At 37.9% G+C, this 24,604-nt stretch overlaps 1 protein-coding gene across 2 annotated transcripts in view; it reads right to left on the bottom strand.

Annotated features, from left to right (window-relative positions):
- Positions 1-260: 260 nt before the first annotated feature.
- CYP4X1 (cytochrome P450 family 4 subfamily X member 1) overlaps positions 261-24,604 on the bottom strand; it is a 46,863-nt gene continuing 22,519 nt past the window's right edge. For both annotated transcript variants that reach the window (XM_019749371.3, XM_088791124.1), the window contains 6 exons: positions 10,120-10,223; positions 8,662-8,852; positions 5,528-5,661; positions 3,300-3,364; positions 1,818-1,900; positions 261-996 (listed from right to left, as the gene is read on the bottom strand). In XM_019749371.3, coding sequence (XP_019604930.3) covers positions 828-996; positions 1,818-1,900; positions 3,300-3,364; positions 5,528-5,661; positions 8,662-8,852; positions 10,120-10,223 — 746 coding nt within the window. In that variant the 3' untranslated portion in view covers positions 261-827. The remainder of the gene's footprint in view (positions 997-1,817; positions 1,901-3,299; positions 3,365-5,527; positions 5,662-8,661; positions 8,853-10,119; positions 10,224-24,604) is intronic.

Here is a 24,604-nt window from a genome sequence, read left to right as displayed (position 1 = left end):
GATAGGATACCATTCAGTTATTTAAATATTTTAATGAATAATTAGTAGCTCCCAGTTCATTCGGGTGTTGTGGGAATTAAGAAAAAGACAGCTCCATAGAAAAGAAAAATCGATGATGTGCAAGTCATAGAGAACAAAACAAAGATAAACACAAATAGCCAATAAGCGTGTTTTAAAACTACAAATAACTTAAATATCCCATAATGGCAAACGAATTAAGTTATAGTACATCCATATTACAGAATATCATGAAGCCATGATTCGGAATGAGATGTATTTTTATTGAGTGAAAAAGGAAAGAACAATATGGATTTGATCCCATCTATAAGAATACATACATACATATGAAGTATACAGGAAAAAGTCTGAAAGAATGCACACCAAACTATTCTGTGTTTAGGAAAAGCCATAGGATTGGTCAGGGAAGGAGGGATACGCGACCTGAAATGAGATTTTCACTTTTTATTCTACATGTTTTTCTACTGTTGGAAATACATTCATCTATTACTGAGTAATTCTGAAAAGTTATTTTTAAAAACAACAGAACATATATGAATGTCATCTAGCAAACTTGTCGGTCTATAGCATTAATAGTAGCCAAAATCAAACAGTAAAGTCCTGAAAGTCATACAGAAACAGATCTAGGTGATACAGAGTGTCACCCCAAAATGTTTTTGGATAATATGCAGCTCCACAGAGACCCCCACATACCACCTACCCCTAACCTTCCCACCATACTTTGATTCCTCTCCATTTTCTTGGACCATTAGTTGTAAATTTAACGTTAAAACAAAATATATATAATCATTGTACCCTGGGCTCTAACACTAAGAAAGTTTTTTCAGGTACAAGTGGACCCCATTCTTGGGTCGGAGAACAATCTGGGGCATGACAGAAAGAGGCCTGGTGGGATCTGGAGTCAACTGGAAGCGGAGCAGAATCAAAGCAATGGCCACTTTTAACTCCATCATGGCAAACTGTTGCCCGATGCAGTTCCTGTAGGCACCAAGAGAAAATAAGAGACACCTGAAGAAATGGTGTTCCTTCTGAGTCTTTTACAAGATGCTAGAATAACAAGTCTGATGTTCACAGGAAAACAATGTTTTCTTTCTCTGTGCCATACAAACTTTTGTACTTTGGGTTTGCATTGTTCCCTGCAAGAGTATGAGCTGGGAGTTCCCAGTGTGATGCCCTTGCTAAACAAGGTGGCACCTGGAGTCGCACATAGAACTGTTTCTCCCGTGAGGACCTGATGTAAAACATGACTACGTTGATAACACTGTATTGTATAATTGTAATTTGCTAAGGAGGTAGAACTTAAATCTCTCTCATTCACACACAAAGATAAATGTGTGAGGGGAAGGATGTGTTAATCAACTTTGGGGAGAAATTTGTTTACAATGTACATGTTTATCAGACCATCACGATGTATACTTTAAAGATCTTAACAATTTTACCTGTCAATTATACCTCAATAAAGCTGAAATTTAAAAACATAATATTTTTTTTTCTAGTTTTAGAGAATAAACGCAGCCTGCCCGTGTTGGGGAGGACTGCATTGAGCCTATGAGCAACAGCTTGCATCATGGGATAGTGTTCTGAGGCATGGCTATATAGAATGTGACAGAGAAGGGCACTGTCCTTTGTGAAACTAACTGCCCCTCTCAGAGGCTCGGATAGGCAGTAAGTTCTACCTCATGGTCATGTGAGAAGGTGGGGTTCCATGGAAGACTTTATAGAATGGAGGGGCTAAAGGAAAAAAGCTGTCCCCAGGTACACATTTTTGTGTCTTTTCAACAAGTTCAGGTTGTCCTCACCTTGGTCCAGCTGAGAACGGTAAGAAGGAGTGGGAGTGTCTCTGATTACAATTCTCCAGAGAGAACCTCAAGGGGTCAAAGACCTGAAATGAGAGGGCAATACCCCCAAACACCATTAACACATTTCTTAAGCCACTGCTTAGCACCGATCAACAGATATATATTGTGAACCGTACATGTAATTTTAAATATTCTGGTAATCACATTTTTAAAAGGTGAAATGAATTTTAATAATATAATTTATTTAACTGAAAATATTCCAATATCTACCAAATATAAATGATAGTTAAGAAAATATTTCATTTTTTTACTACATCTTCAAAACCCAGTGTGTATTTTATATTTCTAGTACATCTCAAGGGCTCAATAGTCACATGTGGTTAATGGCTGCCATCTTGGGCCGTGCAACTCTACACCTGTGACCTTGGCTGGCTTCTCAATTGACTAATCTGTTACCCAGACTAAGTAAAAGGAAGCAGAAATACTATGGCCAGTGGTATTATTTTCACTTTGGAGGTAAGAGTGGACCTATTTAGAAGTCAAGCCCAAATGATTATATGATCAGTTGTTACTGAGACATGCAGTCCAACTTCCTTTTACTAGTGACAGATGTTAAACCCTAGCGGCTTATGTAAAAGGAAGCGTTTGTACACGTTGTGTTTAGAGTTTAGAGGACACTGAATCAAGGAACTCAGGTATGTCCCGTAACTTCTTTGTGCCTCTCCAGACCCTCTCTCCTCCCTTCCAATTTGCTCTGCTCTGGGCTCCAAGAAGCTGACCCACATGTTGTTCTGTTGGGTTTGACTGAAGAAAAGGCACTGATAGGAGATCTGTAGGGTGGGAGGAGAGAGCATTTGGGGTATTTATTCCCTGAGCCCCTCCCTACCAGGCAATCTCAGGTTGGCTGCATGTTCTACTAATGGCCACAATTCCTGTCTCATGGCCTTTCCTGGAAGCTCTTCTCTCCAGGTTTCTAACCCTCTCTCCATTGTCCCATCAGGCCTAGAAGTGGTAAGCACTTCCATAGTTATTTGCTCCATGTTGCTTTTCCAAAACCCTAACCGATACCTTTGTCAATAGTTCCTTCATAACATCTCAAATTGCTCGACTCTAGTGTGTCATTGATTTCCCGCCAGAACCCTGATTGTTACATCCAGCAAAAGGGAATTTGAGTTACCTGAATTACTATTGACATTCTACACTCTTGCAGATATCTAGGTAGTGCTTGGTAGAGCTTCTTAAGTAAATGACTATGGCAATTTAGAGCAGATTGTGTGGCATTATGCCAGTTTATTCATTCAAACAAAGATAAAGTAGGAACAGGGGAAAAGGACAGTTTTTCTTTAGTGGAAAAGTCTTACATTTTTGGTTTCTATATTTATTTTTGTTGGCTGTATCATTTGCTACTTCCAAGCACAGCTAAAAAAAAGTCAATTGCACAGCATTGGTTCTTTTAAGTATTTTCGTGTAAGACAGTCATACCTTTGGGTTTTCCCAGACAGCAGGATTGTGGTGAAGACACCAAATATTGAGAACCACTGTTATTCCTGAGAAAGGAAAGAAACATAGGAGATTGCAGGAGAAAGAACAAGCAGTCGGCTACTGTGATACCACTCTTCAGAAAGATTTCTCTTCTGAAGGGAAAGAGCTAGCTGCTGGCAGACCTCTGTGTGCTGTAGCTGATGACAGCAGTGAAGGAGCCATGGGAGGATGCAGTTTGATGTCTCCTTAGTTTTCAAAGCAGTGATCTATTGAATCCATGATTCTATCATAAAGAGCTATTGGTATCGTGTCAAAATGATAACCCATGCGTATATTTTCTGCTACCTCTGGAAATTATTTATACAGTAGTGCCTCCTTATCCATGAGGGATATGTTCCTAGACCTCTAGTGGATGCCTGAAACCATGCATAGTACCAAACCGTGTATCTACTATGTTTTTTCCTGTACATACATACCTATGATAAAGTTCAATTTATAAATTAGGCACAGTAAGAGATTAACACCAGCTAATAATAAAATAGAACAATTATATAATAATATACTGTAATAAAAGTTATGTGACTACAGTCTCTCAAAATATCTTATTGTACTGTACTCACACTTCTTGTGATGATGTGAGATCATAAAATACCAAACTTATTCCTGAATCTGTATAACCATTCCTGACTGCAGTAAATGCCTCGGTGTAACTCATTATAGGGGATCCCTAGCTGAAGTCTTCATGTAGGCTCAATGCTTTCTGGTACAACACGTTGCTGTCCGTCAGAATGTGTTTTCTGTTCATGTCTTCCACCCACAAATTTAATGTCTTTTTTCCATCTTAAGTAAGCACTTATCACGCACTGTGGTGATACTTTTTGCAGTTTGAGGTGCGAAACGAGCACAAATTTCTTTTCCTTCTTCACAATTTCACGGCTAGAAGATTCATTCTTACCATAGATCTTAGCAAACTCAGCATAAGACTTTTTTCTCTTTCCTTGTTAAGTTGAGAACTTCTACCTTTCCTCTTTAAGAAAGCTCTTCACAGTTTCTTGTTGGCACATCCAAATTGCCAGCATGACTACTCTTGTGCTTTGAGGTCATTATTAAGTAAAAAAAGGGCTTTGGACCTCGGGTGACTATGGGTAACTGAAACCATGGAAAGCAAAACAGTGGATAAGGGGGGGACTACTCTACATCTATTAATTCACTATAAAGCACCCACTCCAAATAGTTTGGGTGCATAAGAACAGAAGCGTAATTCCATTGTGTAAATTGAGTGAAAAGTTTCTGCTGGTGCTGTTTATTCATAGAGGGCAGGGAATTTTGGCAAATAGCCGTGTAGTTTGGGGATATTTAAAAAAGACAGAGAAGAGACAATTTGAGATGATTTGGTTACCAGAAATAATTCTTGGTCTGTCAACAAAGTCACAGTAAGTGACACGTTGTTGGTATTTGCTACAAGCAATCCTGTTAGCTTGTTTCCAATGGCAATAGTTAATAGAACACTGAAGCAGATAAGTGAAGGTGTCTCACGTGACCCCTTTGCATCCCACTCATCCTGCTCAGAAACCTGTGTTGTTCTCAAGAGCACTGGGTTCTGGCATGGGACCTCTGAGTGAGGTCTAGCTCTGCTCACTGCAAACTGCACACTGGAGTCCCCCACGTGGGTTTTTGGCTACACCAAAAGTATTTGAAAGTGCTGTGTAAACTTGAAAGCACTATATAAGTATCTGCTAAGATCATGTTCCAGGGGTAAAATTGAGATAATATGTTGGAAGGCTCTGTGTAAACTATTAAGTGCTGCACACTTATTAGGGTGATATTATTATGATAATGAAGCCAAAGACTTTCCTTGAGTCTTCTAGATAAACATAATAGTGCTTACCTCCCATGAAGTCTCACATGAGTTTGAAACTCAGCCAAACAAAGATTATCTTAGAAATAAGGTCCCACAGTGGAAGAAACGCTGTATTCTGATTCTGGCAACACAGGTTCTGGGGATAGCTTTGCTGCAAATGGCTATGTGCCTTTAGGAAAGTCTCTGAAACCCACATCTGATCAAGGCTTTACCGACTGAGCTTTTACTTAATAGGTACCCACTCTTAAGCCAGATGTCGTAAAGATTGCCTTTTGACTTCTCCAAGACTTGAGAAATCCCCTGGCCTTTTTACTCTCCCCAGGATCCCACAGTCTCTACAAACTACTTAGGAAAAGAAATCAAAGACCTGCAGGCAAGGAGCGTCCATCTGGGAAGGTAATGGGCTTGCTGAGCTCTCTGGAAATGGAAAAGACGGTAGGCATCAATCGGAGAGACTCCTTGATACACATTGTGGTGTATGACATCTCTCTCAGCTGGTCCCTGTGAGCACAAGAGAGGGAGGACAGGGAACTCAGCTCCACACCCAGTCTGTAAATATTAATATATCTTTTTCTATCTGATGTTTGTTCCTGGTAAGTATCATCCTCAGGTTAAAGCTATTTTTCCAATTGGTTTATGTAACAGAATGTTCCAATGGGACTCTTTCTGCCTCAGGCTCAGCTGAGGTCTCAAAGGAAGAGGACCCAAACAGGTGCCAAAATCCTCATTATACAGTAAGGTGTTACAGTAAAGGATTTGCTAAGAAGATTTCTGAAAACCAATTTTGCAACCCTTAGCTCATCACTTAAATCAAGAAAAGACATGGAATGACTAAGGATTGAAGAAAGGAGGCTTAAGAGTTTTGAGAGAGAGAGAGAAAAAAAATCCTTTAAAGAGCATTGCTGGAATGCTATGGAGAACGGAGGAAGGTGCCCCCTGCCATGTTAAGCAAAGAGGGGCTTCAAGAGGATCACATAGGTGATCTGACATGTGCTCCCTGGGGTTTGGGAAGCATAGGACTGATAAGAAAGGCTGTGAATCAGAACAGTCGGAGAGGCAGGAAAGAGCAACAGGGACAAGGCAAGAATGGTCCCGTGTGTCCTATGGACCAATGAACCGGAAAGAGAGAGAGCTCTGAACCAGCTTGAAGGGAACTCTAAGGACAAGAATTCCCTTACCTCATGAATCACCACTGCAAAGTCCCAGTGAGGGAATCTCCGAGAAACCCACAGACATACCCCCTGAAAGTAAAAAGAAGCATTGAATAACTGCCAAGTTCAGTGGGCAAGATCATAATAGTACTAACGTCTTTCTCCTTATCCTTTGTCCCGCCTGGGACCATTTTTGGAAAGTCTAAAACAGCAGGGTAGGGGAGAAACTGGTCAGCAGGAAGAAGCCAACCACAGCCCTTTACCTACCATGGTCTTCCAGACCAAAGAAGTACTGAGCTGGGATGGAGGGAGATGCTCCAAGTGAATAAGAATTGGAAGTTTTGAATATCACACTGGATCATACAGTTTAATTACTGAAATGAGACTGCTCTTGTGATTTAAATGGATGGGAACACTATGGGGTTCACTCAAGATCTCAGCCCAGAGATTATAAGAACCTACCCCACATAGCAAGTTTGAAGTATTGGCAGGAAAAGAATAAGGTTTTTATTTGCATCCCAGCTAGTCAGGTTGAGTCAATAAAATGACTGCATATAGTATTTAGTCTATTTGCTTTATTGTACTTCTATTTTCTTTTCTGAGTACTTATTTTGAATGCAGACTTTGGCCATTCAGCAATGTGAAATTTTAATTTTGAGCCCAGAATAAAAAGACTCATTGTGCTTAGTCTGGCACTTTGCATATTTAAGAAAAACAGTGTTGTCCATTGCTGCCCTGGTGCAAAAAGATGAGAGGAATTTTAACCCAATGCAGAAATGGGCTGACAAGGAGTTAAATGGAGACACTGAACAACTTTCCAGGTTTTCCAGAAATTGCTCTTTGCAGTATAGTTTTATTATCTGTCTAAAAATATTATCAATTCTCAGACTGCTATATACAAATATCATTAAATGTAACTACACAGCCATATTATAGAATAAAAACATATTTTATTCCCTACAACATGATTGCCATTTCTCTCACTAAAATAAACGAGTAGTTAAGAGATCCTCTGGACTTTGTTTTCTCACCTGGCAAAGATTTCTTTTTTGTTCTCACATTTCACATAAGCCAAACAAGAACAAGAAAGGTTAATATTTGCGTTATATATATATCTACCCTAATCAAGGTTAAAATATCAAATTAATTTGGAGAGGTAGTATACAGTGTTTCCAAACTCAATGAATGAATAAAAAATGACCAATCAACACTGCATTTTGTGCTGTATTGATTAGACACTTAATTTATGGTAGGAAATGACTATTATTTTCTTATAAAAAGTGAGATCTCTACTACACCCATATAAATTTAAATTTTCCTTTGCAAATGTTCTAATTGAGTTGCCCTATGCATTTGAAATATGATGTTTTCCCCCTAGACATGGGACTGGGTTGCCCTTAGCATTTTTACCTTTCTGTCCCCGTTGACCAGCAAAACAATGATATGTGAAATATCTAGCTAGGGTGAAGAGTGTGGTTTATATCAAGGATATGTGTGGTCTTTCCAAATAGCATGTCTAAGGGGAAAATTCATAACCTGGCCTTCAGTAACAGCAAGATAGGCTCAAAGCCTAGCAAAATGGAGTTGAAGTTTTCTACCTGGCTAACTCCTACATACCCTATAAGGGGCAGCTTAGGCGTATAATATCCCAGGAAGTCTCCTTGAAGCCCCCCATGCCAGGTTAGGCACCTGTCTTTTAGTCTCTGTGGTAGCCAGTACATATCTCTCTCGTTACCCTTATCATGTTATTCTCTAATTATCTGTATGGGGACCTGTGTCCTGTATAAGGGGTGAAGTCATTGAGGGCAAAATCCACACATAATCTTGCATATATTTTTAGTGCCTTATTACTTAAAATGTCCTCAGCTATATTTGTTAAACTCAACTTCAGTGTGTGTCCTTTTGTATTATGTTCAAAGTCCAAAGCCAATCCTGAAGCGTGAACAAGGGGATGGGAGAGAATGTCTACAAGGAAGCTTACATGATGCAGATGCTCTCTCAGAAGAAGAGCCCCACTTGAGCACTACCATTCAAGCTCTAAATGCAAGTCTAGGGATCAAGTCCCCATTTCCAATGCATTAGAGCCTGGGTGAAAGAAAGAAATAGGACAATTTACACACCACTGATTAGAAAAACAATGAAACAGATAATTTATGGATGAGTGAACTTCTTTTGCAAAAGGCAAAGGGATAATTTTGGGCCCTCTAGAAAAACAGCAGAATGGTAGCCCGCCTCTTCTGCTTCCATATACACATACCTTGAAGCACTATAGTCACCAAGGTACCAGAAGAAAGAATAAAGCAAAATCCCATGAGAAGTAGGATGAAATGTTTAGGGATGCAGATCTTACCAGGTGATAGATGACCCATCTCCCAGGATGCCCCTGATCTCTTCCCGGCATCTCTCCTGATGCTCAGGGTTCTGAGCCAGGTGGTAGAGGATCCAAGAAATGCTCCCTGCCACAGTGTCTTGCCCTGCCACCATGAAAGTGTTCACCTCGGACCGTACGTCAGTATCTGAGAAGTCGTTACCATTTTCATCCTAGAAAGCACGGTAGAGATATTTTTAGGCAAGGTCAGTTTATAGACATTTGCAGCCCCAACGAAATAATGGTTTTAGGGAAGAAATTAGAGTTTTCAATGAGAGGTTCAATTTCTAATTCAGTTCAACAAATGTGTACAATGAGCCACATTTTGCCCAAATCATTAAGGAGGACTAAAGTTAAATAAGGAAATCAAGCCTTGAAAAGACTTCCTCCAACCATCCTGCCAGATTTATCCAGATTTTTCTAGCACTGTCTCATCATCATTTCATCAGCTTACCCTATGACCCATTCTCCTGTGTTTTCCTGAACTACCATGTATCTTTATGATAGTCACCAATGCTGTCAAATCAGTAAAAAACTTAGCCTTATCTGACTCTCTAGTGACAGAGTTGCAGAATTTTATCTTTACTTCAAAACCTATGCAGCCACACGGAAACTGTGGTACCTTTATACAATGGAGTATTAGTCGGCCATAAAGAAGAATGAAATCTTACCATTTGCAACAATATGGATGGACCTAGAGAACATTGTGCTAAGTGAAATAAGTCAGACAGAGAAAGACAAATACCATATGATTTCACTTATATGTGGAACCTAAAGAACAGAATAAATGAACAAACTAAACAGAAATAGTCTCAGATACAGAGAGAAAAACTGATGGTTGCTAGATGGGACGGTGGGTGGGGATGAGGGAGAAGGTGAGGTTATTAGAAAGCTCTAAATGCAAATTGGTAGCGACAATATTGTCACGGGGATATGAAAGACATTTGGGGGAGTATAATCAGTAATGTTGTCAAGATTTTGTAGGATGTCAGATGGGCATTGGTCTTATTAGGGAGATCACTTCGTGGATGGTGTACATGCCTGACCACTGAGCTATACACCTGAAGCTGAAGCTGAATAATATTGAATGTCAACTGTAATTTTATATATATATATATATATATAAACAGGATGTGGAGTACAGAATAGGGAATAGAGTCAATGGAATTGTAACAGGTATATATGATGTCAGAAGGATAGTAGATTGTGGGGGGGGGTTATCACTTTATGAGAGGTGTAAATGTCTATTACATTGTTTTGTACACCTGAAACTAAAAAAAATAAACAAAAACAAAAAAAAATCTATGGAGCCAACCCATTAATTCAAAAATATTGTTAAATTTAGTTGACCAATACTGCTTTTATCTCCTATCCTGCCCACTCACCCACCTACCTTCACGATTAGATATATGAGCAGGCTCAGAAACGTGAAAGATTTACCTGGGCAGAAAGAACAATATCCAGAAAATCTTGGTACTTCTTTTGAGTGTTACCCTGCTTCCTCTCAGCCTTGAAAGACTCCTTTCTTTCCTGGATTATCTGGTCTAGGGCAGAATAATAATTCCCCATTACCAAAGTGGCAGCAAAGTAAATCAAAGTAAAATAAATTACAGAGAAAGCCATGGCCCATAAATAGCTTTAAATCTTGCCTGATTTCCTGAGATCAAACTAAGTATATCATGTTTAAACAGATTTAATTTTGGGAGACATTTATTTTCCCACCCAATGACAACCTTTGATCAAAGCTCCAAAGACAAACACAACAGCCCAAAAATATACTTTATATAATTAGGCAGATAATATAATTAAGATGATTTCAAATATATGTGCAAGTGACCAATCATTCTTTTCTTCCTCAGGCTAATATCATATTTCCATAGAAAAATTATCAAATGAAATGGAAGACAGGGAAAGAAATGTGTGTAACTGAAGGGTCTAAAAAAAAATATGGAACAGAATATTTAAAATCATAATCCAAGAAAGCTTTCAGGAAATAAGAGAAAATTTAAATTTACATATTGAAGGGCCCACCCTATGCCTGGAAAAATTGGAACAGAATAACCAATTCCAATATATATCTTAGTAAAACTATTCAACATAAAAGACAGAGAAAAGAAAATACTCAGAGAATCCAGACAAAAAGACCAAATGACTTTTAAAGGTAAGAAAATTAGGCCAGCATCATACTTCTCTAGAACAATAATGAAATCAAGGCAAGTTTAGAGCATTTTTAAGAAACTCAAGGAAATAAAGTGTGAGATAATTTTTTTTTTTTTTCAGGGGAAATAGAACTAGCCGGGTTTTACTTAATTTGAGAACCAAGAAAGAAACAGTAAAAATGATCTCTTAAAAAGAAGTGGAACCCTGATTCACTTTCTCACTGCATTAAAGACAAAGACCCAGTTAAGGCGCTTGCACTGTTTGCTGTGGATCTCTTGCATCTCTTCAGGAGGGGCACAGAAGACACTTGAGCTCGTGAGAGAAAAGCAGCTGGTTGCTGGTGAGACTGGAGAAGGACCTGAAGCAGCGCCTTTGTCACTAGAAATCAGACCCTTGAGATAAATACTTTATATTCAGCAAAATTGTCCTTCAAGTCTATGAAAAAAGTTACAAACCTGCACGAACTCAGAACATACTGTGCCCGTGAGCCCAATCTGAAGAATCTATAGCAGATGAGCTTCATCCAACCAAGAGATGACTGGGAAAACTTCATTTAAAGAACTGAGGTGGACATTTCATAGAGTTAATTCTAGATCTCAGACTAAAATAAGGATAGGGACTGGGCAGAAGAATAACACATAAACATTCAAAGTGAAAATAATGCAACTAAAAATAGAAGGAGTAGGGAGGGAGAAAGGAGAAAGTACAATAAGATCACTAATAGTTGTATAGGTAATAAATAAAAGTCAAAGGAAACCATTAAATACTGACAAAACATAACCAGTCACAAAAGGACAAATACTGTATGATTCCACATATGAGGTACCTAGAGTAGTCAGATTCAGAGACAAAAAGTAGAATGATGGTTGCCAGGGGCTGAGGGAGAAGTGAAATGAGGAGTTGTTATTTAATGGGTAGGGAGTTTCAGTTTTGTAAGCAGAAAAGAGTTCTGGAGATGGATGGTGGTGATGATTGCACAACAATAATAGCACTGAACTGTGCTTTAAAAAGGTGAAGATGATAACTGTTATGTTGTGTGTATTTTACCACAATGAAAAATACTGACAAACCAGTTAGCAGATGTTTAAATAAGGGAAAGGAGATTAAGCATCTATGAAAGAACTAAATACTGTGGTAGCCATAGAACAAAAAATACAAACCTTCTTAAATATGAAAAGATTTATATTTTTAAAAAGCAAAGAAGACATACTACAGAGAAAAAAACCCAGTACACTGGGTTGAATGATGGCCCCCCAAAATTCATGTCTACCCAGAACCAGTGTATTTAGCCTTATTTGGAAATAAGGTCTTTACAGATGTAATCAAGTTGAGACATCCTATCGAATTAGGGTGGGCCCTAATTCAATGACTGGTATGCTTATAAGAAGAGGGAAATTTGGACACAGATTCTGCTATAGACTGAATGTTTGTGTACCCCCAAATTCATATGTTGAAACCTAATCTCCGATGTGATGATATTTGGAAGTGGGATCTTTGGGAGGTGATTAGGTTATGGGGGTGAAGCCCTCATAAATAGAATTAGTGCCTTCTTTGGACCCAAGAGAGCCCCTTCACCCCTTCTGCCATGTGAAGATACAGTGAGATGACAGCCATCTATGAACTGGAAGCAAGCCCTCAACAGACACCAAATCTACTGACAACTTGATCCTGAACGTCCCAGCCTCCAGAACTGTGAGAAAGAAATGTCTGTTGTTTATTAACAGACAGTCTATGGTATTCTGTTATAGCAGCCCAACAGGAACAAGATTGCTATGCAGAGGAAAGACAGCGATGTGAAGACAGACAGAAATCAGAATGATACAGTCATCAGCCAGGGAATGCCAAGGATTACTGGCAACAACCAGAAGGGAGGAAGAGGCAAAGAAGGGTTCTTCCCTAGAAGAAGGCTTGAAGGAGTTTTCGAGAAGGATCATGGACCTGCCAACACCTTGACTTTGGACTTCTAGACTCCAGACAGAGTAAATTTGTGTTGTTTTCCAGTCTGTGACTATTTGTTATTGCAACCCTAGGAAACTAATACACACAGTAATTCTAATATGCACAGTAAAACAGTAATATGACAGTATTGAGACCAAACATATATGGCATTTCAATAAACAAGAATAGGAATGACTTGCTTATCAAAATAAAAGAGATTTTTAGATTAGTTCATTAACCAAAACTCAACTATGTGCTGTATGAAAGAAAAACACATAAAACAAAGTAATTCAAAATGGCTAAAAATAAAGGGATGGACAAGAATATACCAGACAAATGGAAATGATAAGAAATCAATCCAGACACCAGATAAAGTATATTTGATAAAAAAGGCTGGAAGTCATAATATCACAAAATATAAGAGTTATACACATACACACACACCAAATAACACAGCAGCACACATTTAAAGCAGAAACTACAGGAGATGCAAGGAAAAATAGGCAGAATCACATTAGTAATAGGAGTCTTTAGCATGACATTCTCAGTATAGGACAGATCCAGTAGACAAAAATAAGATATAGAAGATCTAAACATAATAATAAGGTAAAACATATAAGGGGAAATATCAAGCACCACACCTAATAATAGAGAATGTATCTTCCTTTCAAGAGCACATGGGACATTTACAAAAATTGAGCATATATTAAATGAAAGAAAACACTAATAAGTTCCATAAAGTAGAAATATTAATCTCTAATATGCCAATACAAGAAAACTAGAATTTAAAAAAATCAAATTAAAAATTTTTCCCACCTATAAATTTATGAACCTTCTATTAAACAGCTTTTGGATGAAAGGGAAATACAAACAGAAATTATAGTATTTCTGAAAAAAAAGATAATAGAAGCATTACTTATCAAAATACTTGAGATATATTTAATCAGTGAACAAAGGAAAATCTATAGCCTTAAAAACAAATAGCAGTAAGAAATAGAAAAATCCATTCTAAAATTTATATGGTATCTCAAGGGACCCTAAAGAGCCAAAACAATGTTGCAGAAGAGCAACAAAATGGGAGGACTCACACCCTCTAATTTCAAACTTACTACAAAGCTACAGAAATCAAAACAGTGTGGTATTGGCACAGAGATAGACATATTATATATGAAGAGAATAGACACCCGGAAATAAACCCTCACATATATGGTCAAATGACTTTTGAACAAGGGTACCAAGATCATTTAAGGGGGAAAAGACAGTCTTTTCAGCAAACAGTACTGGGAAACTAGACATCCACATGCAAAAGAATGATGTTGGACCCTTACCTAATACCATACACAAAATTTTACTAAAAATGGATCAAGGACCTAAATGTAAGACCTAAAACAATAAACATCTTAGAAGAAAACATACGATAAAAGCTTCATGACGTTGGATTTGGCAAGGATTTCTTGACTATGATACCTACGGCACACATAACAAAAGAAAAAGCAGACAAATTGAACTTCATGAAAATTTAAAAACTTTCTGCATCCAAAGAGTAAAAAGGCAACCCACAGAATGGGAGAAAATATTTGCAAATCATATAGCTGATAAGAGATCAATACCCAGAATATATAGAAAACTCTTAAAACTCAACAAAAAATGAACAATACAATTCAAAAATGGGCAAAGGACTTAGACTATTTTTCCAAAGAAGATATACAAATGGCCAGTAAGCACATGGAAAGATGCTCAACATCACTGATCATTAGGGAAATGCAAATCAAAACTATGAAATACCACCTCATACCCGTTCGGATGGCTACTATCAAAAGCACCGAAAATAATAAGCATTGGCAAGGATGTGGAGAAATTGGAACCTTTGCGCACTGTCAGCGAAAATGTGAAACGACAGAGCTGCTGTGGAAAACAGTATGGTGGGTCCTCAAAAAATTAAAATTATCATACGATCCAGCAATTCTACCTTTTTTTCAAAAAGAATTGAAAGCAGGATCTCAAGAAGATATTTGTACACCAAGTTCATAGCAGCATTATTCACAATAGCTAAAACATGGAAGCAACCCAAGTGTCCATTGAGTCATGAATAGATAAACAAAATGCGGTATACACATACAATGGAATATATTCAGCCTTAAAAAGGGAAGGAAGTTCTGACATATGCTACAACATGGAGAAACCTTGAGGACATGCTAAGGGAATTAAGCCAAGCACAAAAAGACAAATACTGTATAATTCCATTTATATGAGGTGCTTAGAATAGCCCAAATAATAAAGACAGAAAGTATAATGGTGGTTGCCAGGGACCAAGGGGAGGGGAGAATGGGAAGTTATTGTTTAATAGGCATAGAATTTCAGCTTTGCAAGATGAAAAAACACATGGGAATTGATGGTGGTGATGGTGGCACAACAATGTGAATGTGAAAGTATTTAATACCATTGAATAGTACTCTTAAAAGTGGCTAAGAGGGTAAATTTTATGTATTGTGTATTTTATGTCAATTTAAAAAACCCTAAACAATTTCCAGTCAAGATGGCAGAGTGCTCACCTCCTCTTCGGACCACATCAGTTACAACTAAACTACAGAACAACCATCATTGAGAATTACCTGAAGTCTAGCTGAACTAAACCCTACAACTACAGACATACAGAAGAAGCCACCTCAAGACTGGTAGGAGGGTCAGAGACATGAAACAAGTTGGTCCCACGCCTGCATGTGACCATTAAAAATTGGGAGGGATATCTTGGCTGTGGAGGTCCTCTCTGGAGGAGTGAGGGGTCCCAGCCCAACACCAGGCTCCCCATTCCAAGGTTTCAGTGCCACAGAGAGAAGTCCCCATAACTTCTGGCTGTGAAAACCAGCGGAGATTGAGCTGAGCAAGCTGGAGGGTGGCTGCAGTAGTAGGTGCTCCTTTTAAGGGACCTGTGCATAGACTTACTTGCTGATGGACTCACTGGCTCTGAGCTCCAGCACTTGGGCAGCAGCTCAGAAGGCACCAGGGGCTAATGGGGAAGAACTGAATGGTCTAGCCTCAGGGTAAGGGCTGGAGGGGCAGCTTTCTCCTGGAGGGACGAGCTGGCAGAAGCCATTGCTTCTTTGTTGAGCCCTTCCTTTCCCTGCATGTAGACAGATGCAGGCAGATGCCATATCTGAGTTGCCATCAAGCAGGCTATCACCTTTCATCTGCTCAACCCTAGTGATCCCCTGAGACCACATCCCACCCAACTTTCAGGCAGACTCAAGCCACTAACAGTGGCTTTATTATGGACTTACATAAAATCTCTCAAAGTTTCACAAAACCCATACAAGCAGTATCTGGCTTCAGTGTGTCCTTTACCTCTGGCTGAGCAGCCCTAAGTCTGCACTAGCGTAGCCTGCCTCAGTTCGCAAATTGTCCTCTCAAGGTACCTCCAAGCCCAGTGCCAGTGGTGGCCATCTGTGGATTGCTTTGTGTCTCATACCAGGTGGCCTGGGCAGGGCACAGGCTGCAGCTAAACTTGACCTGAGTGGGTTCCCTCCCAGGAGGTCCCAAGGTTGGCATGCCTGGTGGCCAGCTTTGAACCAAGTTCAAGCATCACCTGGCTGCTTCCAAGGGTGACACACCCAAAGGCCAAACTTGGCAGGTACCAGAGCCATGCTAAAGTGAACCCTGCTTTGTAGGGTCAGCTTTTGCACCACAGCTCCTCCACTGTAGTCACAGCCAGTCTCCACAATCAATTAGCCTGAGGGTCAATCCCTCCTATTGACAAGCAAACTGTAATCAAGGCTCAACTACAACAGGAGGGCACATACAACCCACACAAGGGACACACCTGGACCACTTGTCTCTGCTGACCAGGGAGACTGCACGACTGGGTCCCACAGGACACCTACTACATAAGGCCACTCTACTAAGACCAGGAGACATAGCAGCTCTACTTAATGCACAGAAACAGACACAGGGAGACAGCCAAAATGGGGAGACAAAGAAACATGTCCCAAATAAAAGAACAGAACAAAGCTCCAGAAAAAGAACTAAACAAAATGGAGACAAGCAAACTACCAGACACAAAGTTCCAAACACTGGCTATAGGGATGCTTAATGATATCAGGGAGAACTTCAACAAAGAGATAGGAAGCATAAAAATGGAGATAGAAAACATAAAAAAGTTATAAATAAAGAATACTGAAATGAAGAATACATTAGAGGGAATCAACAAAAGATTAGATGAAGCAGAGCACTGAATCAGCAATTTAAAAGATACAATAGCAGAAAACACCCAGTCAGAAAAGGAAAAAGAATCCAAAAAATGAGGGTAGTGTAAGGGGCCTCTGGGACAACATCAAGTGTAACAATATTTGCATTTTAGGGATACCAGAAGGAGAAGAGAGAGAGCAAGGAATTGAAAACCTATTTGAAGAAATAATGACTAAAAACTTCCCTAACTTGGTGAAGGAAATAGATATATAAGCCCAGGAAGTGCAAAGAGTCCCAAACAAGATGAACCCAAAGAAGCCCACACCAAGACACACCATAATTAAAATGCCAAAGGTTAAAGACAAAGAGAGAATCTTAAAAGCAGCAAGAGAAAAGCAGTTAGTTACCTCCAAGAAAGTTCCCATAAGATTGTCAGCTGATTTCTCAACAGAAACTTTGCAGGCCAGAAGGGATTGGCACGAAATAGTCAAAGTGATGAAGAGCAAGGACCTACAACCAAGATTAATCAACCAAGCAAAGATACATTTAGAATTGAAGAACAGATAAAGAAGTTCCCAGACAAGAAGAATTAAAAGAGTTCAGCACAACCAAATGAGTATTACAAGGAATCTTAGAGGGAATTTTTAAGACAAAAAGATAAAAAAATATGAATAATAAAATAGCAATAACTACTTATCTATCAACAATGACTTTTAATGTAAGTGGATTAAATGCTCCAATCAAAAGATAGAGTGACTGAATGGATAAGGAAACAAGACCCTTACATATGCTGCCTACAAGAAACTTCAGATGAAAAGGCACACCGAGACTGAACTTTTAGTCTCTGTGTGCCTTTCCATCTGAAAGGAATTTTTCTTCAGGGATGGAAAAATGATATTCATGAAAATGAAAACAAACAACAAAGGTAACAATATTTATACTAAACAAATCATAATTTAAAACAAAGGCTGTAAGAAAAGACAAAGGAGGATCCAGTAATCCCCCTTCTGGGTATTCACCCCCCGAAGAAACCTAAAATGCCACTTCAAGGGGTCATATGTATCCATATGCTCATTGCAGCATTGTTTATAATGGCCAAGATGTGGAGGCAGCCTGGGTGTCCATTAGTGGATGAATGGATAAAGAGGACGGTGGTACATATATACAATGGAATATTGCTCGGCCATGGAAGGGAATGGGTTCTTGCCCTCTGTGGTGGCATGGATGGACTTGGAGGGTATTATGCTGAGTGGAGTGTCAGACATAGAAAGACAGATGCAACGTGATTTCACTTATATGTGGAATCTAAAGAACAATATAAACAAACAAAACAGAAACAAATCCATAGATACAGAGAATATTTTGATGATTGCCAGATGAAAGGGGGATTTAGGGGGTGGGTTAAAAAGAGGAAGGTATTAAGAAATACAAATTTGTTGTTACAAAGTAGTAATGGTCATGTAGGGTATAGCATAAGGAATATAGTCAATAATATTGTAATAACTATGTATGGTGTCAGATGGGTACTAGATTTATTGGGGTGATAGATTGGAGGGGAGTTAGGGGGTGGGCTGAAAAAGATGAGGGGATTAAAAAGTACAAATTGGTAGTTACAAAATAGTCAGGAGGATGTAAAACATAGAGAATATAATCAATAATATGGTAATAACTGCATAGTGCCAGGTTATTAGACCAGGGTACTAGACTAGTCAGGGGGATCACTTCTTAAATTACATAAATGTCTAACTGCCATGCTGTACACCTGAAGTTAATATAAAATAATATTAAATGTAAAAATAAATAAATTAAAAATAAATAAATAAACTGTAAACACACACATGTAGATTACCAAAGGGGGGGGGGGGACCCACTAGCTATAATAATGAAAAAAATACATGAAATCCTGACTAAAAAAAATAGAGAAAAACAATAAAATAAACCAAAGGAGAGTACAAAGAAGAAAAAAATTAATAAGGTAAAGAACAGAAAAACAATAGACCAAATTAATAAATCAAAATCCTGGCTCTTAAAAAAAATCCATAACAGGCACATACTAGCTAACTTAATCATGAAAAGAAAAGGGAGAAAGGACAAATGTATAAAGTAAGAAATGACAATGGGCAGTGGTTGGCTCAGTTGGTTAGAGCACAGTGCTTATAACACCAAGGTCACCAGTTCAATTCCCACATAGGCTAGTGAACTACACCTTCCACAACTAGACTGAAAACAAGGACTTGACTTGGAGCTGAGCTGCACTTTCCACAACTAGATTGAAAACAACAACTTGACTTGGAACTGAATTGCGCCCTCCCCAACTAGATTGAAAACAATGACTTGAAGCTGATGAATCCTGGAAAAACACACTGTTTCCCAATATTCCCCAATAAATAAAAAAATTAAGAAATGACAAGGGGAAAATGATTACTGACACATAGAAATTTTTTTAAAATCATGAGACTACTTACTTCTATCCAAATAAATTTTAAAACTTAAATAAAACAGAAAATTCAGTGTACCAAAATTGACCCCAGGAGAGAGAGAAAACTTAGACTAATTTTATAGCTGAAATAAAGAAAGTCATCAAGGAACTATCCCCACCAGAAAAATAAAAATAAAGGGCCAAGGAGAAGAAAAAGAAGGAAACAGAAGAAATATTTGGAACAATAAAAGACATATCTGTCCAAAATTAATGATAGACATCAAACCACAGATACAGGAAAATTAGAGAACACCAAGCAGGAAAGCTCTCCAAAATCTACACCTATGCACATCATACTCAAACTGGAACAAATAAAGCAAAAAGAAAACCTTAAACACACACACACACACACACACACACAGAGAGAGAGAGAGAGAGAGAGAGAGAGAGAGAGAGAGAGAGAGAGAACAACTTAAAGTAGCAAAAATAAGAATTACATTGAACTTTTCTTTAGAAACCATGCAAACAAGAAGAGAGTAGACTAAAATATTTAAAGTGTTGATAGAAAACCCCATTAACTTAGAATTCTGTGAAATTACCCTTTGAAGGGAAGGACAAATAAAGACTTTCTCAGACAAACAAAAATTGAGGGAATTTGTCACCATTAAACATGCTCTGCAAGAAACAGTGCAAGTTCTTTAGAAAGAAGAAAAATGATATAGGTCAGAAGCTCAGATCTATATAAAGAAAAGAAAAGCAGTAGAGAAGGAATAAATGCAGGTAAAAAATATTTTGGTTTTCCTATTTTAATTGATCTAACAGATTGTTCAAATAATAATAACTTATTCAGTGATTACAGCTTAAGGATAATTGAAAACATAAGAGCAAAGTTATAAGGTATAGGAGAAAAATTGGGAATTGGAAATACTTTGTTATAAGGGTATTTCCAAGTATTACTTGAAAGTGGGCTTGGAATATATATATATATATACTATATATATATACATACATACACATATATATATATACACACATAAATATATACATACATGCATATATATGAAATTCAAGGGCAACCACTAAAAAAACTAAAAAGCAGTATAATTTACATGTTAATAGAGTAAAACTGAATCATATAAAATACTCAAATATAACCAGAGAAGACAGAAAAAGAGTGGAAGACAAACAAACAAACAAACAATAACTATATCAGCAATCACTTTAACATCAATGGTTCTAATACACCCATTAAAAGACAGAGACTGTCAGAATGGATTAAAAAGCAAGACCCAACTATATTTTATTTATAAAAAATCCACTTTGAATCTATAAAGATACATATAGATTAAAAGCAAAAGGGGAGGAGGGGATCAAGACAGCACAGTAGGAAGACACTGAGATTACCTCCTCCCATGGACAAAAACTGCAAATACGTATAGAACAACTATCATTGAGAACAACCTGAAGACTAGCAGAACAGATTTTCTACAACTAAGGATATAAAGAAAAGCCACATCGAGATGGGTATGAGAAGCAGAAATGTGGTCTAGTCAGGTCCCATACCCCAGTGTAGTGACCCACAAGTGGGAGGGATTTAACAACCACAGAGTTTCCCCTTAAGGAACAAGGGGTATGAGACCCACATCATGCTCCCCAGCCTTGGGGACCTGCACCAGGAAGAGGAGCCCCTAACATCTGGCTTTGACAAGCAGCAGAGCTTACATCTGGGGAAGTCAATGGGCTGTAGGAAACTAAGAAGCCACTGTTAAAGAGCTTGCATATAAACTCACTGGATCCAAGACCCAGGGCAGAGGCAGCAGTTTGAAAAAAGCCTGAGTCATATATGAAGGAGATACATTGAATAATTTTATGGCAAATGCCAGAGAGAAAGGGATCTGTTGGAACTTTGGGGACAAAAGGTCTGGTGGGTGACACTTTTTTTTAACTCTCCTTCCAACCAGCTGGCCCAGCACTGGCAGGCACCATTTCTTTCTCCCACTCTCTCTTTCTCCCACTCTCCCTCCCTCCCTCCCTCCCTCCATCACTCCCTCCCTCCCTCCCTTTCTCTCTCTCTCTCTCTCTCTCTTTATTCTTTCTTTTTAATTTCTGACACTCTCCATTCCAACACCATTTGCTCCACCTGATATTTCCCTGTGGATACTCCCACCCAACCTGCTTCCCCAGCCAGAGTCCCTTCCAAGCATATGAAAAGATGTTCAACACCACTAGCTATTAAGGAAATACAAATCACAACTACATGAGCTATCACCTCACATCTGTTAGAATGGCTAGTATAAAAAAGACAAGAAATAGCAAATGTTGGTGAGAATGTGGAGAAAACAGAACCCCGGTGGGATTGTAAATTGGTGTAGCTACTATGAAAAACAGTATGGAGGTTCCTTTAAATTAAGACTAGAACTACCATATGATCAAGCAATTCCTCTTCTGGGTATTTACCCCCAAAATATGAAAACACTAATTTGTAAAGATATATGTTCATTGCAACATTATTCACAACAGCCAAGACATAGAAACAATGTAAGTGTCCAATGATGAGCGAATGGATAAAGAAGTGGAATATTGGTATAAATGACAAAAACCATATAATTTCACTCATTACATGGAATATAAATTTTAAAAAGTAACAAATGAACTAACAAAACAAATACTAACTCATAGATACAGGCAACACAATGATGCTTACCAGAGGAGAAAGGGAGTGAGGGTGAGGGCAAATTGAGTAAAGGCAGTCAAAAATATGGTAACAAAAGGAAACTAGACTTTGGGTGATAAGTAAACAATAATGTCAAATTATAATGTTGTACACCTGAAATTTATACAATATAATTAACCAATGTCACCTCAATAAATTTAATTTTAAATAAATGGGCAGAAGACTTGAATAGACATTTCTTCAAAGAAGACATAGAAATGGCCAACAGACACATGCAAACATGTTCAACATCACTAATCCTTAGGGAAATGCAAATCAAAATCACAATAAGATATTACCTCACATTGTCAAATAGCTATTATCAAAAAGACAAATAACAAATAACAAGTGGTGGTGAGGATGTGAAGAAAAGGGAACCCTTGTGTACTGTTGGAGGGACTCTACATTGATGCAGCCACTATAGAAAACAGTACGGACATTTCTCAAAAATTTAAAAGTAGAAGTATCATACGACGCAGAAATTCTTGAAAAAATATATGCATCTCTGTTCATTGCAACATTATTTACAATAGCCAAGATATGGAAGCAACCTAGATGTCCATCAATGAATGAATGGATAAAGAAGGTGTGATAGGGTGTCCGGTTGGCTCAGTTGGTTAGAGTACAGTGCTCATAACACCAAGGCCACTGGTTCAATTCCCACATGGGCCAGTGAGCTGTGCCCTCCACAACTAGCTTGAAAACAACGACTTGACTTGGAGCTGATGGGTCCTGGAAAAACACACTGTTCCCCAATATTCCCCAATTAAAAAAAAAAAGGAAGGTGTGACACACACACACACGCACACACACACACACACAGAGGAATATTATTCAGCCATAAAAAGATTGAAATCTTGCCATTTGCGATAACATGGATAGACCTAGAGGGTATTACCCAAGTGAAATAAATAAATCAGAGAAAGACAAATACTATATGATTTCACTTATATGTAGAATCTGAGGTCAAAACAAATGAGCAAGCAAAACAAAACAGAAACAGACTCAGAAACAGACAACAAACTGATGATTGCCAGAGGGGAGGAATATGGAAGATGGAAAAAAAGTGAAGAAGATTAGGAGGTACGAGTTTTCCATTATAAAACAAATAAGGGGAAGGTGGCCGGATGGCTCAGTTTATTAGAGCACAAGCTCTCAACAACAAGGTTGTCGGTTCAATTCCCTCAAAGGATGGCGGGCTGCGCCCCCTGCAACTAAAAATTGAAAATGACAACTGGACTGTGCCCTCCACAACTAGATTGAAGGACAATGACTTGGAGCTGATATAAAGAAAAGCCCTGGAGAAACACACTGTTCCCCAATATTCCCCAATAAAATTTATAAAATAAATAAATAAATAAATAAATAAATAAATAAGGGGATTTTATTTACATCACAGGGAATATAGTCAATAATATCATAATAAATGTTTATGACAGAAAATTACTAGAATTTTCATGGTGATCACCTCATAACGTATATAGATGTGAATCACTGTCGTACACCTGAAACTAATATATTATAATACTGTATGCCAACATTACTTTTTACAAAGTAAAACAATAGAGAAAGATATGCTAATTAACCATAAGCAAGCTGAAGTAGCTATATTAATTTCAGACTGAACAGATTTCAGAGCAAGAGAAATTATTAGGGATAAAGAATGGCACTATATAATGATAAAAAAAGGTCAAGTATTCAAGAAGACAACAATCTTTAACATGCATGCCCCTAACAACAGAATGTCAAAATACATGAGGCAAAAACTAATAGGACTACAAGAAAAAACAGATAAATCTACTATTATAATTGGAGACTTCAACACACCTCTATTAGTAATGGACAAATCCAGCAGGCAAAAAACCAGCAAGGACATAGTTGAACTGAGCAATATCAATCAACTAGATCTATTTGAAATGTATTGAATACCTCATCTAACAACAGCAGAATACATCTCCTTCTCAAGCTCACACAGAACATTCACCAAGACCGTCACCATTCTGGGCCATAAAACACACCCCTAAAATTTAAAAGAACTGAAATCATACAAAGTATAGTCTCAAGCTAAAATGGAATAGAAATCAATAACAGAAAGATAATTGGAAAACCCCAAAATGCTTGGAGAGTAAACCACACATTTCTAACACAGGGCCAAGGAAAAAGTCGCAAGAGCATTTGAAAAAATATTTTGAACTAAGTAAAAATAAAATACAACTAATCAAAATTGTAGGGTGCAGTGAAAGCAATGTTTAGAGCAAAATTTATAGTATTGAATGCATATATTAGAAAAAGAAAGATCTAAAATCAACAAACTAAGCTTCTATCTTAGGAAACCAGAAAAAGAACAAATCCAAAGTAAGTAGAAGAAAAAAAATAATAAAAATTAGAGCAGATAGCAATACAATTGAAAATAGGAAATCAAGAGATAAAATCAATGAAATCAAAAGTTGGTTCTTTAAAAAGATCAGTAAAACTGACAAATTTCTAGCCAGATTAACTAAGAAAAAAAGAAG

This window comes from Rhinolophus sinicus, chromosome 14 (genome assembly GCF_057876585.1).
Source record: "Rhinolophus sinicus isolate RSI-liver-muscle chromosome 14, RSI-T2T, whole genome shotgun sequence".
Classification (NCBI taxonomy): domain Eukaryota; kingdom Metazoa; phylum Chordata; class Mammalia; order Chiroptera; family Rhinolophidae; genus Rhinolophus; species Rhinolophus sinicus.
The sequence above is the reverse complement of the archived record's forward strand: the minus strand, read 5'-3'. Positions and strand labels throughout refer to the sequence as shown.